Consider the following 13,014-nt stretch of genomic DNA (forward strand, 5'->3'; position numbering starts at 1 on the left):
CACAGTCCTTGGGGTGTTGGTGAGGCAATACAGGGGTGCATGTCTTACTTAGCGGGTCAGCTTTCCACTGGAGAGGGGCCCAGAGGTACACTGGCTGACCCTGGTGTCGCAGGAAGGTCCCGTGTACTCACGGCCACGTCCTGGTCTGGGGGACATGGCCACCTTCCCCCTGATCGGCACCTGCTCACACTGAGGGTCCAGGGTGCCGACAGTCTTCTGGAGCGTGGGTCCGTTGGGAGCAAAGTACGTGATAAATAATTCCCTCTAAGTGCCGAGGGCACTTTCTGAAGGCGGAGGTTTTGCTTGTTCTGGGGCTGAATGGTTCTGAAGCATAAATACTGTCTCCTGGGGTCTGCACGATGTTCTCTCTGCACTGGGACCCCCGCCCCAGCACAGGCACGGTTACAGAGGAGATGCACTCCTTCCCGCCCTTTTCCTCCCAAATTAGGGTGGGTGGCCGAGGTAACAGCAAAGTGGCGCCTACTTTCACGCCCCTTCTGCTGCCGTGGTCGCCAGGCCCCCGGGCTCCTGTGGCCTTTGGCTCTGTTCTGGCACATTCCGCCCACCTCACGCCGCACCCAGGGACTCACAGGTATCTTTCTGATGAGTTGTGTCTCACTCGCTTTTGTGTTTCCCGCCACAATGTGCTGATCGTGTGTTGGGAAACACATCTTTAATGAAGCAACAAGTCAAAGATGAAGCCCCGGGCCTGTGGCTGCTTAGCTGAGCTAGCGTTTGAGTGCCACGTGGAAGGCACGGGCCAGCCCTGGCTTTGTCTCCCCCACACGCTGTCCATGAGAACCAGGTGCACTCGGGGGTGTGGACAGATACAAGCAGGCGGGAGGCAGGCAGCCGGACCGAATCCTGTCACGGAGGCCGGAACTGCTGTTGCTCCCTCGTGACTCGGGCCCTTCGGTCCCCTGGCCCTGCTCTCCCAGAGGGGAAGCAGCCCTGCTCCTGAATGACCCGCAAGCGGATTGTTCTGTTAGCTTCACTGCTTTTCTCCAAGAGCCTCTGCCCTTCGGGAAAACCCCCACAGTGGTCAAGGTCACAAAGCGGTGGGTGGGCAGGCAGACACCCCGAGCGCCCCTGTAACAGAGGGCAGGCCAGCATCTGGAGGGGACCCAGGGAAAGCTGTTGCAGGGGTGCGGGTCACCGAGGAGAGAAGGCGCAGGCAGCATGCCTCGTACAGGCACGTGGGTTGGCAGGGGTAGGGGCCACTGGGGAGCCGGTGAGGGGGGCAGCTGGGTGGGGTCGGAGCCCAACCGCAGGAGGACGTGGGAAGATGAGGCCAGTGCCGCCCGCTGTGTGGGCCCCCCACCGGCACAGGGCCACAGGACCCCTGCGCTGGGCCCTGGGGCCTCCTGGGTAGGAAGCTGTCAGGTTTGGATGCTTCTCCAACATGCTCAAGGTGTCCCCGTGAAAACAGGTGCTGCAGTGGTCACCTGGCAGCTGCCTCCCGGATTGGGCATCCTGCGAGGAGGGTGGGGCCAGGTTTTTATCATCACAGTCAGGAGTGGCGTGGATGCTGGACGTGTGAGCCGAGGCCCCCCGATTGCTCACGAGGCCCCTGATTGCTCACAAGGCCGATGTGTTTGCCCTCAGGAACGCCAGGAAGGACTACATCACTGCCAAGTACATCGAGAGGAAGTACGCACGGAAGAGGCACACGGACAGCACAGCCAAGCTGCACAGCCTGGGCGAGGCCGTCAAGACCAGGGATATTTTCGGGCTCCTCCAAGCATACGCCGATGGTGTGGATCTGACGGAGAAAATCCCCCTGGCCAATGGACATGTAAGAGTTTGGGGCTGGCTGCTGTGAGCAGAGGGAAGGGAGAAGGGGGAGTGTGGCAAGGCCGTGACGCGGAAATGCTGGCCAAGTAGGGTGCTGGGGGCCAGTGTGGGGTTCTGTCAGCATCTCTCAGGCACGGGGGGGAGTCGCATGACTGGGCCTCAGCTGCAGATCCTGGGCCACATGGGGAAGGGGAGGTCTGCCGGCCTGGTGCACCCCTGCCCCCAATCCCGAGCCCTCCCCGCCCCCTGCAGGGAACCTGAGGGGGAGACACCCCCAGTTTCCTGGGAGGATGGGGTCTCGCTGTCAGGATCCACAGTGTCCCAGGTCAGCAAGGGTCCTAAGCCCTTCTGCAGGAGCCTGTGGGCACACACGCCTGTCCCATGAAACCTCCTGACCCCCAGAATAAAGGCACATGGGGCTGGGGTCTGCCCTGAGCGCCTGAGCGTGGAGCCTCATGGCCAGGGCTGAGAGAGAAGTCAGGCCACGGCGGGTGGGGCAGAGCACACTCAGCTCCGAGCTGGGCCCCCGCCAGGGCAGGTCATGGGCGTTACCTGCAGCACTCGCCCCCACCTGGCGCTCGCTTGGTCTCCTCCCACTCACCAGAACTGCCTTTCACTGAAGGCGGTGGTGGCCACGTGCCCCGACCTAGTAGGAACTGCAGACGGTCCCCATAGTGGCATTGGTGGCCTTACCTATAAGTACAGGATGGAGACTTTCTTTAACTTGCTTTTAATTTACACACTCGTAGGTGCTCAGGGGGCAGGTAGGTATACGAGGCTGGCATATGGGAGGCCCGGGAACCTGCCTGGAGTTTTGGTACCGAGACCCCTGCTCACGGGCTCTCATGATGCTCGGAAGGGACAAGGACAGGGGACGGGAGGGCTGTGAAACAAAACCCTGAGTTACTTTTTACCTCCTACGAAGCCAGGAGAGGTAGGGCCAGTCTGTGGGGTGCAGGTTCCCACAGGCAGAGCCCGCCGTGGGGGTCAGGGGGCAGGAAAGAGGGAAAGGCTCTGGGAGAGAGGGCTGGACGCAGCTGGGACACTCCCTCGGGATCCTGGAACGCTCTGGTTCGCCCTGCAGGAGCCGGATGAGACCGCCCTGCACCTCGCTGTCCGATCCGTGGACCGGACTTCTCTGCACATCGTAGACTTTCTGGTTCAGAACAGGTAGGTGCTCTGGAGTCAGGGAGGGTTGACTCTGCTCCCTGGGGCTGCCAAGGGAGGAGTCGGGGTCATGTGGCCCAGGGGCAGGCTTTCCCGTGTGGTCCTGCAGAAGCCGGGAGCGTGAGGAAGGGCACCCCCGGCAGGCTCCAAGGAGTTTGGGGCTCAGGGTGACGCCGAGCCCCGGAAGGCAGGCTGACTGTGGCCTCCACCAGCGCTCAAGGGGCTCGTCTCATGTCTGAGGCACCCGAGTGCCCCTCTGGGGCACCTGGTCTTGTTTTACATTGGAAGAACCTTTCAAAGCCCCTCATAATCCCCCCGGAGCCCATTTTCAGGGTCTGTCCAGGGCCAGCAGGCTCAGAGGGGTCTGGGGACTTCAGTCTTTGAAAAACTGGCTTTTGTCTTTTCCAGTGAAAGTGTCCATAATGGGATGGAAGAAGCCCATCCGTCCTTTTGTGGGACGGGGGTGTGAGTCAGATGGGCTTCCGGGGGCCTCTGGGCACTGGTGGGGGTGGGGAGGGTGAGGCGGGAGGATCGAGGTGGTCCGGGGCCGCCTGGGCAGGCAGTGCCGCCTGGGCCCTGCTGAAGTGCCGCACGGGCGCCTGGCTCTCTCTCTGGTCCTGTCTGCCGTCGTCATCAGTTCCCCGGGGGCCTACGTCCAGGGCACCCCATCCACAGGAGCAGGGGTGGCACTGACCCACCCACCTGCAGGACAGTTGAGCGTCCTCCTCCCGGCCATTCTGATGGCTCACCTCTCTCCTGCTCAGGCCTCTGTCCCCGGCCCAGACAGTCTGGTCCTCCGGCTGGGACTCACTGCTCTCTCTCTCTCTCCTCCCTGTTCCTGGCCAGCGGGAACCTGGACAAGCAGACGGGGAAGGGCAGCACGGCCCTGCACTACTGCTGCCTGACTGACAACGCCGAGTGCCTGAAGCTCCTCCTTCGGGGGAAGGCCTCCATCGAGATAGGTGAGCAGGGACAGAGGGTGGGTCCTGCAGCTGTCCCTGGGGCTGAGAGCAGTTGGGACAAAGTGTGGGGCGTCTCGCCCTCCTGTTCATAACCCACAGCTAGGACCAGACTTGGCCCCTGCTGGCCCTGGGGTGGCAGGTGCACCCAGTCTCCTCCAGGAGGGACCCTTGCTTGGCTTGGCCTGCACCCCGCCCCCCGGCCATGGGTCCCTGCTCTCCCTCCAGGCACAGCAGCCGGCTGTGCTGGGTCATTAGGAAATGCCTGTGAGGCCCACTGAAAGGGCCAAGGAGGCCAGGCGGGAGGCAAACACCTGCCAGAGAGCCGGGCCTCTTGTTTGTTTTAAAGATTTTATTTATTTGTTTTTAGAGAGAGGGGAAGGGAAGGAGAAAGAGAGGGAGAGAAACATCGATGTGTGGTTGCCTCTCGTGCGCTCCCTACTGGGGACCTGGCCCACAACCCAGGCGTGTGCCCTGACTGGGAATCGAACTGGCGACCCTTTGGTTTGCAGGCCTGTGCTCAATCCACTGAGCCACACCAGCCAGGGCAGGTCTCTTTTTAAAAAACTAATAATTCAGCCTTGTTGACTGAGGCTTATTTAGAAGGAAGGACACAGTTTTAAATTCATAGACAGCTTCCCAAGAGCCGTGACGTTTGTCACTGCCTGGTGCCTGCTGTGCCGTCTGCCGAGTGCTCCACCTTGGGCTTGTTGCCAGCTTGCGGTGGTCGGCTCTTTGGTGGCTTCACGGGCATGATGAGCAAAAATCCTTGTCTTGTAGAGTCTCCCCATCCTTACACGGCTGCTGTTCTGGGCAATTACAAGGTCAGGTCAGACCCCACTGTAGCAAACTCACTGGGGATTTCACAGGCTGTGTTCTGTTTACCTCAGCGCCGCCTCCCTGTACCTTTGATTGTCTTGGTGTCAAACCTTCACGTGTCTCTGTCGCCCTCCTTTCAGCGAACGAGTCAGGAGAGACGCCACTGGACATCGCCAAGCGCCTCCGGCACGAGCACTGTGAAGAGTTGGTGAGTCCGGTTGGGACCGGGTGAGGCTTCTTCCAGGGACAGGTGTTCCCTGGGTCCTGATCTGATAGGACAGCCTGGAGAAGTCGTAGGGGGCCCTCAGAGAGCATGCGGCCACCCCTCCTGGTGATGCTTGGAACCCAGCTTGTGTCTCCCGGCTTCATGTGTTGCCAGCAGCCCCGGCGTTGTCTCAGATGCGCGGAGCAGAGGCGCACTTTGCCTGTCCTTGGGACTATCTATCCAGCTGTGAGCGGGTCCCTTCGCCGCAGCACGCCCAAGCGGGCTTCCTTATACCGCCCCCCGCCCAGATCCTCTGGGTTGTGATGCACCATCTTTTCCCGTCCTGTTCTGGAGGAAGCAGCCATGTGGCCCACAGACAGAGCCCACCAGGCGGGGTCAGGCAGGCCCCAGTTTGCAGAGCGGTTCTACCGCTGCCCTCTCTGCTCTGTGAAGCAGAGTCAGGTACACCAGTTTGCGAGGTGGCGAGGCTCACTTGTGGCGCTCTGTGAAGCAGAGTCAGGTACACCAGTTTGCGAGGTGGCGAGGCTCACTTGTGGCGCTCTGTGAAGCAAGTGTGAGTGCGGGTAAATACAGCTGCTTGTGGTCAGTGCAGTATAATAAACAGGTGCCATTCTACGCCCCTTGTGGCTGTTGACTCATTTAATCTTGATTACTACCTTATGGGAGGCTTTCTCCTGTCATCTCCATTCTGTAGAGGAGGAAATGGCACAGAGAGGTTGAGTAACTTGCCCATGGTCACACAGGCTACTCTCTGGCCATGGAGAAAATTAAGCCCTAATGTCCTGAGACACCCAGGTTTCTCTCCTGTGCATCTGAACAGAACTAGCTGTCCACCTGCCTTGAGAGAACTGAGGAAGTTGTCCTACATCGTTCTCTGCAGGGCTTAGCGCAGGTCGGCTGAGAAAGCCTGGGGCAAACGGCCGTGGACTCACTGAGTTTGCTCCCGCACGCAGTGGTCGGGACAACCAGGCTGACCGCCATTCTGCACATCTCAGATACCCCCCTGCCTGCGTGCGGTTTGCAGAGCCCTCAGTGGGGTCTGCGAGGTTTGAGCTTCAGGTGATCTGTGAGTTAGGGAGGGGGCTTAACCTGGTACCCAGACACTTCCATCAGCCGGCCCTGTAAAGAAAGGCCAGCTCCCCGCCCGCACCCCCAGGGCTCTCCCTCCTTGTGCATGGCTGCAGGGATGGATGGATGCCGGCTTCCCAGGCCGAGGGCCTCCTCCCAGGGCCGAGAGTCTGAGCAGCATCACCCACAGGCCTGTGTTCTCCTCAGCTGACGCAAGCCTTATCCGGAAGGTTCAATTCCCACGTTCACGTCGAGTATGAGTGGCGGCTGCTGCACGAAGACCTGGATGAGAGCGACGACGACGTGGATGAGAAGCTGCAGGTCTGTGCCGGGCCGCAAGCCGTCAAGGCTTCTCTGTCATAGGCTCTACTCGGAGTGGCTCCTAGCCTGACGTCGGGGCAGAGAGCTGTTTGTAGGAAAGAAAACAGAGCTTGCTTCTTGCTCGCATCGATCTCAGCAGGCTCTGGCCTCGCAGGTCCTGCGGACCTTGATTTAAAGGAGCCGCACGCGTTGGTGACACCACCATCGGCAGCTGCTCCCCTTTGACACAAAGGGAAGAGGAGGAGGACTTCTGACTGGGAGATTCACACCCCGTGGGTGACGTGGGAAAGAGCCAGGTTCCCCCGGCCAGTGCTCAGGGTCACCTTGCCGAGCTTAGAAACCGTACCTGAAATCGTTAAATGACACTTAGCACTCATGGGCTTCAAGTCTTTCCTTTGTCAGACCGGGGTGGTTGGCGGGGCCCCGGTGACACCCGTGTGCAGAGACCGGCTTAGGGCCAGACTGAGAGCACTGGTCTCCTAGTCCCTTCTCACAACGCTCCCCGCATGTGCTCCTGGGCGGCCCGGGTGGGGGGGCCCTGCACGCAAGTGTCGGGGAAAGTCCGACAACACACATAGACTGGCCGCCAGCTGCTGCGAGGCCAGCGGGGAAGGCCATGGAAAGTTCCCCGGTGTTGCTGCAGGACACGGGACCCTGGGCGCCGAGGGTGTCTGGCTGGGGCACGTCTGAGACCTGGTGGACAAACAGTCCCTGTGGGCAAGGTGCCTCACGGACTCTGGGAATAAGAAATTCCTCTGCCGAGTTAGCTACAAAACGGGGCCACAGTGAGAACAGCCGACCAGTTTCCTATGCTCCCACCTTAAACAAGGAGCAGGTTTGCAGCACCTGCCCGGGGTGAGTGCCTCTTCGTAAAGCACAGGTCACATCACTGGGTCCTGTGGGCAGTGACCCAGCAGAGGGCCTCGTCCAGGTACACGTCCCAAAGGAAGTGGTCTGGCTTGAACACCTCCGCCCACTCCGTGTCCCGCAGGGACTGTGGCGGCTGCGGTGAGTGCGCACAGCCGTGGGCCTTGTGGCAGTTCAGCAGTGTGCGTGCAGAGCCAGTGGTCCTTGGGTTCTGCACACCTGAGCTGGGTGTAAGCCGGGGGGTCGGCCAGGACCGGGCAGGGCAGGTACTCCCGTGATGAGGGTGTGAATGGTACCTGCTAAGCTCCTGGCACTGTGCTGGAGAGACTGTTAAAGCCATCCCTCCCACCCCCCGTTTAACAGATGAGAAACGGGCTCAGTGAGATTAAGGAACTTGCTCAGGACCACAGCTGTTACGTCTGGAGTACGAGTTAGACCTCATTTCCCTGAGTCCTGACACACATGACCTGTAGGTAGAACAGGGATCGGCAAACTTGAAGGGCCAGAGAATGAATGTCCTGGGCTCGTGGGCCTCACCCAGCACAGCCTCTCTTGCTGCCACTCAGCCCTGCGGGAGTAGCTGGAAAGCAGCCATAGGCAATATGTAAATAACCAGACGTGGCTGTGTTCCAATAAAACTTTATTAACAAAAGCAGGTGGGGCCCAGGGCCCTGGTTTGCTGAGCCCAGGGTGCATCTCAAGAGCACCTGCTCCTACAGGGGAAGGAGGCTGTTTCCCGTGAGCACGCCCAGAAGGGAGGTGGCTACCAGGAGCTTGAATGCTGTGACTGAGATCCGTGTGCCCACATTTAACATACCTGCCCACCACCCATCCGCAGCCCAGTCCCAGTCGGCGAGAAGACCGGCCCGTCAGCTTCTACCAGCTGGGGCCCAGCGCGGCATCTTTGGCCCGAGACGCCACCGGCCTGGCCAAGGACAAACAGAGGAGCTTCGCACCCAGCATCTTGCAGAACGAGACGTACGGGGCCATCCTGAGTGGCAGCCCAACACCCGCCCAGTCCGCAGCCCCCAGCACAACCAGTGCACCCCCACTGCCCCCGCGGAACCTGGCCAAAGGTACTGAGCTCTGGCAGCCCGGCCAGCACATAAGCGGAGCGGTTCGGGGTGTGTTTCAGGAGGCAGGAGCCGCTCAGCCCCGTCCTCATGAGCTTTGGGCCTGCGGCAGGGTGGCCCGTTTCCCTGGGGGTCTCTTGTCTTGCAGTTGCACTGTTTACTCCCAAAAGGAATGCCCTTGGGCACAGGGCACTGTGTGGCGTGGAGCAACTTGACTTGGTTCCTGTGCTGGGCACACGCGTGGCCTCTGCGTGCCTCGGGGCGGGCAGGGACTCCTCCCCAGCACCTTTGTCTGGGCCTTTGCTCTTTGGTTTTTGGCACTCGTGACTCCTCCTTTGCCTTCATTCTCTGTTATTTCTCCCCTGCCTGCACTGGGGCGGCTTGGGGCCCCTGTGAGTATTTTGTATCACTGCAACTCCCAGGAATGAAGGATGCAAAGATGCTCACTTGAGGAGACTTGTGAAATTGTAAAAGTACAAAGTAGTCTCTGTGGTCCCGCCAGTGCTCGCTACACTCCACCACTGTCACCACGAAGTGACTGGGAGTCAACAGGTGCTACTTTCAGTTTTTCTAGAAGTTGATAACAAAGCCCAACCTAAGTGGTTTCCCCAGCACTGGGTCCCAGATGGCCACAATGTTCCTGAAGGCGAGCCCAGCGAGTGGCCAGCCCGGCGCTGGGCTGGGGCTGCCAGCCAGGGCCAGTGCTCAGGTGGGGGCTTCCCAGGGAGGGACAGGAGCCTCTGTGGGGCGTGAAGTCCAGGCACGGAGGCTGCTGTGGGTGGCTGGTGGTCACAGGAGAAAGTTCCCTGTTGCATTTGTGTGGGAGCCGCTCCCTGGGAGGAGCATGTGGGGACAGGCGGTGGCTGGGGCCAAGGACGGTGCTCAGCAGGTGCCATCAGGCTGTGTCTGTGCCAGCTGTCATGTGGCCAGGCCCCATGGTGTCCCTGGGCCCCTGGGTGTCTCGCAGACTCTCCCACATGGGTCCGGAGGCCTGAAAAGGCCGCTGAGCCTGTTGTCCAGTCACGGGGTCATACCCTCAGGAGCAGATCCCGGGAACCAGCCTGCTGACCTCCCCAGCAGCACCCACAGGCTGGGTGGGAGGACCCTGTGCAGGAAGGGAGCCGCAAAACCAAATCCCACGGCTGCCCCTCGCTCCCTGCCACCCTCACTGGGAGGGGCCCAGGGCAGGTGGGCCCGGCAGTTGTGGTTGGGGCCCTGGGGCATCGACTGGCTTCCCCTGTCCCCCTCCCACGTCTGGGTACACGCAGTAATGGTGTCATCTGCGCCCTGTCACGGGCTCACACCTACTATGTGGTTCTGCGCATCTCGTCGAGAAAGGCTGGACTTTGCTCTATTAGGTTGTAGGGAGGGAATGGGAAGCTGTCTGTCCTTACTTTCCTAACATCTTAGAACAAGGGTTTTGGTTTTTCTCTTTGCACTTTTGCAATTCCAGTCGTTAGCTTCATGTCACCCCTATTTATTTATTTGTTTGTTTGTTTGTTTTTAGAGAGAGAGGAAGGGAGAGAGGGAAACATCAGTGTGTGGTTGCCTCTCAAGCACCCCCTACTGGGGACCTGGCCCACAACCCAGGCCCGTGCCCTGACTGGGAACTGAACCGGCGACACTTGGTTTGCAATCTGGCGCTCAGTCCGCTGAGCCACACCAGCCAGGGCTTCATGTCTTCCTTTGATGACTGTACTTCCCCTCAGTCCCTCCCTCAGGGGCTCCTTGTTCTCGGTCTAGTCCACACCTGGTCTAACATGGAGGCCCCTCACAATAGCCAGGGAAGGGGGTCGGCGTGGCCGTGCCCCTGAGCAGACCCCACCCAGTGAGGAAGGGCGCCAAGCTTGGGGCAGGCGGGGAGGACGGCGACCGGGGGCGGTGCTGTTGCCCTGGTGTGTCCCCTGACCTGCTTGATGTCACCTCTGCCCCTTTCCAGCCAGAAGTGCGTTTGCGGGAGGTGGGAGAGAGCCTTCACCAGTGTCTTTGATTTGCACCCTCGTCCCCCTGTGTGTCCTCTGAGGACAGCCCCCCCTTGTGAGACTGTGACCCCCAGGCCGGGGGAAGGACCGAGCGGATGGGGGACAGATGCTGAGGGCCCCTAACCCAAGCGCAACGCTCAGGGCCCGTCACTGGGTCACTCATTCTCCTCCAGATGGCCGGTCCCCTGGCGAATGGAAGCCCGTGAGATTGCTTCGTGTCAGCTTGTCGTCCAGGCGACAGAGGGAGGGGCTTTCACAGCTCCGCCCCCTCCGGGGCCCTAGTGCTGCTCTAGTGGGTCCCGGACCGGGAGGAAGAGGGTCAGTAATGCAGTTTCTGTTTCTGTTTTCGTTGTGTGCACGTGCCTGCGTGTGCCCGTGTGTGTGTGCAGCTCAGACCGCCTCCTCTGCTCACCTCCCGTGGAAGACGAGCTCTGTGAGTGTGGACGGTGGGAGCCGGCAGCGGTCTTCGTCAGATCCGCCGGCCGTCCACCCACCGCTGCCCCCTCTCCGCGTGACATCGACCAGTACGTCTTTTCCTTTCTCCTCCCTGCCGGTGGGCTCCACGGATCCGGTCGGCCCGGGTGGGGAGAGCGAGGCAGGTGCCCGCGGCTGCGTGGGGCGCTGTGGCTTTTCCATGTCCCCAGGCCCTTCAGCCTGCTCCTCCCCGGCCGGCCGCCGGCTCCTGTCTGTCAGCTCCCCCCCACCCACCCCCGAGCCTGGCCCCCAGCCCCGGGGGCTCGCCTGCTGTCTCCTCTGTCTCCCCACGCGTTTCGGCCCCATTCCTCTCTTCCTTCCCCACGTGAGCCCAGGGCTCAGTCTGGTGGGTCTCAATACGTGGGCTCAGTCATTCGGATTGTAAAATCTGGTGTGTGCTTCTCTTCGATGTCAACATGTGGGTGACAGTCCCAGAGCGCGGGGGAGGGCCCTGGGGGAGGCTTGTCCCCAGTGAGCCGAGCAGGAGCATCCCCTGGGTCAGCTTGGCCAGCTCCCGGACTCTGCCCTGCGCTGGCCGTGGGACAGAGCGCTCGGCTCCCTGGGGCCCCCAGAGCCCAGCAGCTTCCCCTTGGTGTTTTCTACCTCCTTAACCTCAGTCATGATGAAAGGAGCCCGGCCAGGGGCAGTAGGTGCCCCTGGCGGGTGGCTGCCGGGTGACACGGGCCATCTGGCTCAGACACATCTGAGTCGCACAGCACAGGGGGACTCCTCAGGTGCCAGCATCCCGAGGCAGGTGTCCGCCTTGGCGGGGACGACAGGAGGAGCCTGGATTTGGAGGGGGAGGGGGAGCGCCGATGTCTGTCAGAGAGGCAAGGTGTGGGCCCCCAGCCCCGTGCCGTCCCCCCAACTCAGCGACCCCTGCTGAAAGCATGTCCTGCCCATGAGCCTCTTGGACTCCTCGTCTGCACGGTGGAGAGAGTAGGCTGTTCCAGCCTTTGCTGAGACGGGCCTGCTCGCAGCAGCCTGGGAGGTGGGTCTGGACGCACCAAGAGAGTTGACCCAAGAAGGGCCGACTCCCCCGGGGGGAGGACAGGGCCAGGGCCCACCTGGGCTTCGGCCCCGGCTGCTGCTCCTATAGGGCTCAGCCCCCAGAGCCAATGGCCATCCAGCTCGGCCTCTCCACGGGAATTCTCTTGAGAGGGGAATTCTCTCGGACGGAGTTCTCTCAGGCGCAGAGCAAGTTTTTGGTCCCAACTTGAGGCTTGGAAGGACCCCCCTCCAGTCCTCTCACTGAGTGTGAGGAACGCAGGCTTTCTCCTTAAGAAATAGCGACAGGGAGAAAGGAAGCCCTTCAAGGAAGGGCTGCTGGGGAGAAGGCCAGACGGACGCCTGCCGTCTGACCCTCCGTGTGTCCCTCTGTCCTCTCTCCGCAGATCCCCTGGCTCCCCCGCCGCCGCCCGCTCCGGCAGCCAAAACGCCCAGTGTGATGGATGCCTTGAGCCAGCAGAACAAGCCGGCCCAGGCAGGGGCCCCGCTGGGCAAAGCCACACCTCCGCCCCTGCCTCCCCAGCCACCCAGCCGCCTCCCTCAGAAGAGGCCTGCTCCCGGGTAACTAACGTCCCCTCTTCCCTGTCCCCCTTCTGTGTCCCCCGAAGGCCTAGGCACGTTGGCCTTCCTCGCTTCTTGCATTCGAGGAGTTTCCAAGCGGCCCATCACTTCATCGGCCGGGACTTCTGGGCCAACATTTGAAATCGCCCAGTTGCTACTCTAACGGCCATGGGATACACACCTGGGTTTCTCCAGGCTTCCGGTGTCCTAAACACAATGTATCGAGAATTTTTGAACTGTAGAAATACACACACGTGTCTGTGTTACACCCCATGATGAATTTAGATTTCTGTTTAGTACAGACAGTGGGATTGTGGGAGTTAAAGTCCTCAAAGCACGAGGTCTCTCGGTTCCGTTAGCCGCCCACCCACAAGGTGGTCTCGACTACGTGGCCCCTCTGCAGTGCGGGGTGTACGCTTTCCACAAACGAGGACATTCTAGAGAAGTAACAGTACAGCCGGCCGAGTCAGGAGAATAGCGTGAACACACCCCTGCCTCCAGTGCTCAGATCCCATTCAGGTTTGGCCGCTTGTCCAAGTGACATCCTTGGCTGCGGGGGCGGCCGGTTCATGGCTCTCTGCCTGGGTCCTGATGATGGGAAAGGGCTCCTGTAGTGGGACTGATACTCAGAAGCCAAGACCAGGGCGCTGTGTGTGCTCATTGCCGAAGGAGCATCCTGTCCCCAGGCCGGCCTG

General features: G+C 60.9%; 1 protein-coding gene across 4 annotated transcripts in view; it reads left to right on the forward strand.

Annotated features, from left to right (window-relative positions):
* ASAP2 (ArfGAP with SH3 domain, ankyrin repeat and PH domain 2) overlaps positions 1 to 13,014 on the forward strand; it is a 129,639-nt gene that overhangs the window by 107,328 nt on the left and 9,297 nt on the right. For 2 of the 4 annotated variants that reach the window (XM_037048684.1, XM_037048685.1), the window contains 8 exons: positions 1,606 to 1,795; positions 2,879 to 2,964; positions 3,808 to 3,923; positions 4,880 to 4,947; positions 6,241 to 6,354; positions 8,060 to 8,297; positions 10,666 to 10,800; positions 12,145 to 12,319. In XM_037048684.1, coding sequence (XP_036904579.1) covers positions 1,606 to 1,795; positions 2,879 to 2,964; positions 3,808 to 3,923; positions 4,880 to 4,947; positions 6,241 to 6,354; positions 8,060 to 8,297; positions 10,666 to 10,800; positions 12,145 to 12,319 — 1,122 coding nt within the window. The remainder of the gene's footprint in view (positions 1 to 1,605; positions 1,796 to 2,878; positions 2,965 to 3,807; positions 3,924 to 4,879; positions 4,948 to 6,240; positions 6,355 to 8,059; positions 8,298 to 10,665; positions 10,801 to 12,144; positions 12,320 to 13,014) is intronic. The other 2 variants (XM_037048686.1, XM_037048687.1) reach the window with 1 other exon arrangement.

The sequence above is a fragment of the Sturnira hondurensis genome, unplaced genomic scaffold, assembly GCF_014824575.4.
Source record: "Sturnira hondurensis isolate 20B ecotype Veracruz unplaced genomic scaffold, ASM1482457v3 Scaffold0006413, whole genome shotgun sequence".
Taxonomy (NCBI): domain Eukaryota; kingdom Metazoa; phylum Chordata; class Mammalia; order Chiroptera; family Phyllostomidae; genus Sturnira; species Sturnira hondurensis.